At 55.2% G+C, this 3188-nt stretch overlaps 1 protein-coding gene across 1 annotated transcript in view; it reads right to left on the reverse strand.

The window, feature by feature from the left end:
* Positions 1–2918, reverse strand: part of FA2H (fatty acid 2-hydroxylase) — a gene marked incomplete at its 5' end in the record, with an annotated part of 16582 nt that extends 13664 nt beyond the window's left edge. Inside the window, 2 exons of the mRNA XM_015409648.1 lie at positions 821–927; positions 2755–2918. Coding sequence (XP_015265134.1) covers positions 821–927; positions 2755–2918 — 271 coding nt within the window. The remainder of the gene's footprint in view (positions 1–820; positions 928–2754) is intronic.
* Positions 2919–3188: the final 270 nt, after the last annotated feature.

Here is a 3188-nt window from a genome sequence, read left to right on the forward strand (position 1 = left end):
TCAGCCGCTCCTTCGCTCCAACTTGCTCCCGTTGGAAATGGGGTTTCCCCTCCTGTTTCAAAAGGGGCCCTGGAATAACTTCTGACACACCTCTCTAGTCCCGACTGGCCTGAGACTAGGGCTGCCAGCTGTGGGATGGGGGATACCTGGAGATTTTGGAGGCGGAGCCTGGGGAAGGCGGGGCTTGGGGAGGGGAGGGACCTCAGCAGGGTGTAATGCCATAGAGCCCACTAGGCTTGCCAAGTCCCCCCGGGGGGCGGGGATCGGGCCCCGGGGGGAACTCCACCCCCACGTGCTTGTCACCCGGAAGTGATGCGGGTACGGCGGGCACGCTGGGGGCAGGGCCATGGTCATCCGAGGGAAAACTCTATGGTTTTCCCTCGGATGGTCCTGCCCCTGCCCCCAGCGTGCCCGGCGTACCCGCGTCACTTCCGGGTGATGTGGATGCGGCGCGCGCGTTCCAGACAACGGCCGGGAGTCCCCCGCTCCGGTAAGTTTCTGACTTGGCAACCCTAGAGCCCCCCCTCCAAAGCAGCCATTTTCTCCACGGGAACTGATCTCTGCTGTCTGGAGATCAGCTGTAACAACAGGAGATCTCCAGGAGCTACCTGGAATTTGTCAGCCCTCCCTGCAGCTCAGTTTTCCCTTCACTTCACAGGCTATGAGAACGGCAGGGGCGCAAAGCAGTACTGCTCCTCAGCAGCCTACCCATCCCTGCCCCCCACACACCTAGCAAAAGACGCATAAGATGCTACTGCCTATCTGGAAATCTGCACCCCACCCTCCCCCTCCTCAACACCCGCGATGCTGTCAGACTTACTTGTAGTGACTGAGGTAAAAAGCCGGACGTCATCGTTGGCGAGAGACGTGTAGCAGTACCAGCTCAGGTAGATTACCAGTGGAATCCAGATGGCTATGACCGTGTACCTGGAAGAAAGGTAAGCCCCTTTCAGGTTTGTGAGGCCAGCTGTCGCTCGCTGGCGAGGGCAGGTCTGGGAGGCTGGCAGCCCTGTAGGGACTGGGACGGCAGACAGGCACTTCTCCCCTGAGATCAATGAAGGCCAGGGCCAGAAAGGTGCACAGCCTAAGAGGTACACCCCACTGATCCTCTGCCGTGTCACAGGAGGACACTGGAGCCCATTTCCCCAGATCGTGGGCTATTTTACAGGCATTCCGGGACTCTCACTGTTCTAAAAGAGACGTTGATGTGGCCGAGGCTGGCCCTGACGGAAGTCCTCTGCCCATTTCTGGGAGCCAGGTAGTTTCCACTCCATGCACGTGCCGTGTGCCACATCTCCTATCCTCTGCACATCAGAGATGCTTATCAACCACACCCCAGTACCTGAAAAGATCACTGAATGGCTTGTTCCCCCCACTGACTGGACTAGGGGAAGCACGGTGTAGTGGTTAAGAGTGGCGGACTCTAATCTGGAGAAACGGGTTGGATTCCCAACTCCTCCTCTGCATGAAGCCTGCTGGGAGACCTTGGGCCAGTCACAGTTCTCAGAACTCTCTCAGCCCCACCTGCCTCACAAGGTGCCTGCTGTAGGGAGAGGAAGGGAAGGAAATTGTAAGCTGCTTGGAGACTCCTCAGGGTAGAGAAAAATGGGCTATAAAAACCAACTCTTCTTCTTCTCTGCAGTACAGCAGAATGTTTACCTTACCAATGGGTTACCAAGCAGCTGCAGACCAGCAGTGCGAATCCTAAGCAGAGTTATACCCTTCCAAGTCCACTGACATCAACAGGCTTAGAAGCCTGCTCGGGATGGCACTGTGGGCATTATCTCTGCTCTTCTGATCATCCTGGGGCCAAATCTAGCAGTCCTTTACAGGGCCCCTGTGCCCCTGCTTTCTGCACCGCTGACTCCAAAACCCCTCCCTTGGCTACAGAATGGCTCATTTAGTCCGCGACACCTAAACAATTGCCTGCCTGGAGAACAAACTGCCACTTCTGTCACTATTTTGTGTAAAGGAGCAACCAGCCAGATATGTCTATGAAAGAAGTTTCCGAAGGAGACTTGGTGAGGGTTGGTGTCCTCTGACACTTGTCCACAGCATCTGGCGATCAGAGGTCGGCTGCCATGGACCAGGGAGGCTCCATTTACCCTCAGTGACTGCTGATCACCCACCGCAGGGATGCCCATCAGCTGTCGGTTGCAGAGAATGGTTAGGGTGTAGATATTGTGTGGGAGAGGCAGGGTATTCTCTCTCTGGCCACTCTGTGTTTCACCAACTGCAGAAGGAGCAGGAAACTGGTGCCAGTGGCCAGGATGCTCGGAAGGTGGATGTTCCTCGAAAAGACTCCGTGGGTCAGGTTCAGTCCATGCTCAGGAACTCAAGCCATTGCATTTGGCATTGGGAATGAAGTTCCCTCTGCACACACAAACACACACAACGGTGACATCCCTGCCCACCCTGCCATTAACTTTCCTCTGCAACTGTCGTTTGACTTGCTAATGTGAACGAGTCATGAGACACAGTTTGCAGGGCCGCGTGCTTGCTCTCTGCTAATTATTAACTAACGGGGCTGTCAAATGGCACATTCCTTGTTCGGGCCTGGGGCTTGGACTAGAGACCCCTCTGCTCCTTTGCAGATCCATGACGCTGCGGCTTCCGTAACAGAGTATTAACAGCCAGGAGGAAGAGAGCCTGAGCTGCAGGCCCATTCTACCCAATGCGACATTATCTTCCAACTTAGCAGCATCTCAGATGGGTCCCCTCCCCTACGGGGAGAGACACTCAGCTCCTCCTCACCATTCTGTTTTGGAGAGGGACTCCATGAAATCAGAGTAGAACAGGCGGATCGGGCGGTCCACAGGTTGATGCACCCACTCGTCATACTTCTCCCCCAAGTAGCCCACCTGCCAGAGCAACGGCTTGCGCCAGTCCACGAGGTCCTGGAGAAAAGAAAGGACATGGAATCAGAGGTTATGGCAAGATCCAGCTGGGCACCATGGTCCACCAGTACTTCTCCTGGGCAGAGCCACTATAAGGCAGGGCTTCTTATTGGTTGCCCTCACTCAAGTGAAAGGGTTTTCCAGGAGCCATGGAAGATCAATAGGACTGGTGAGCAGCGCCTGGGCTTTTCTTAGTCAACAGGAGGTTCTTATTCTCCATTCAGATCTTCCTTCTTTTTATTCTCCCTTCCTTCCCCTGGGCTTTCCTTCATTTCTTTTTACTCCCCTTCT

Source organism: Gekko japonicus, unplaced genomic scaffold (assembly GCF_001447785.1).
Source record: "Gekko japonicus isolate JY-2015 unplaced genomic scaffold, Gekko_japonicus_V1.1 scaffold2984, whole genome shotgun sequence".
NCBI lineage: Eukaryota > Metazoa > Chordata > Lepidosauria > Squamata > Gekkonidae > Gekko > Gekko japonicus.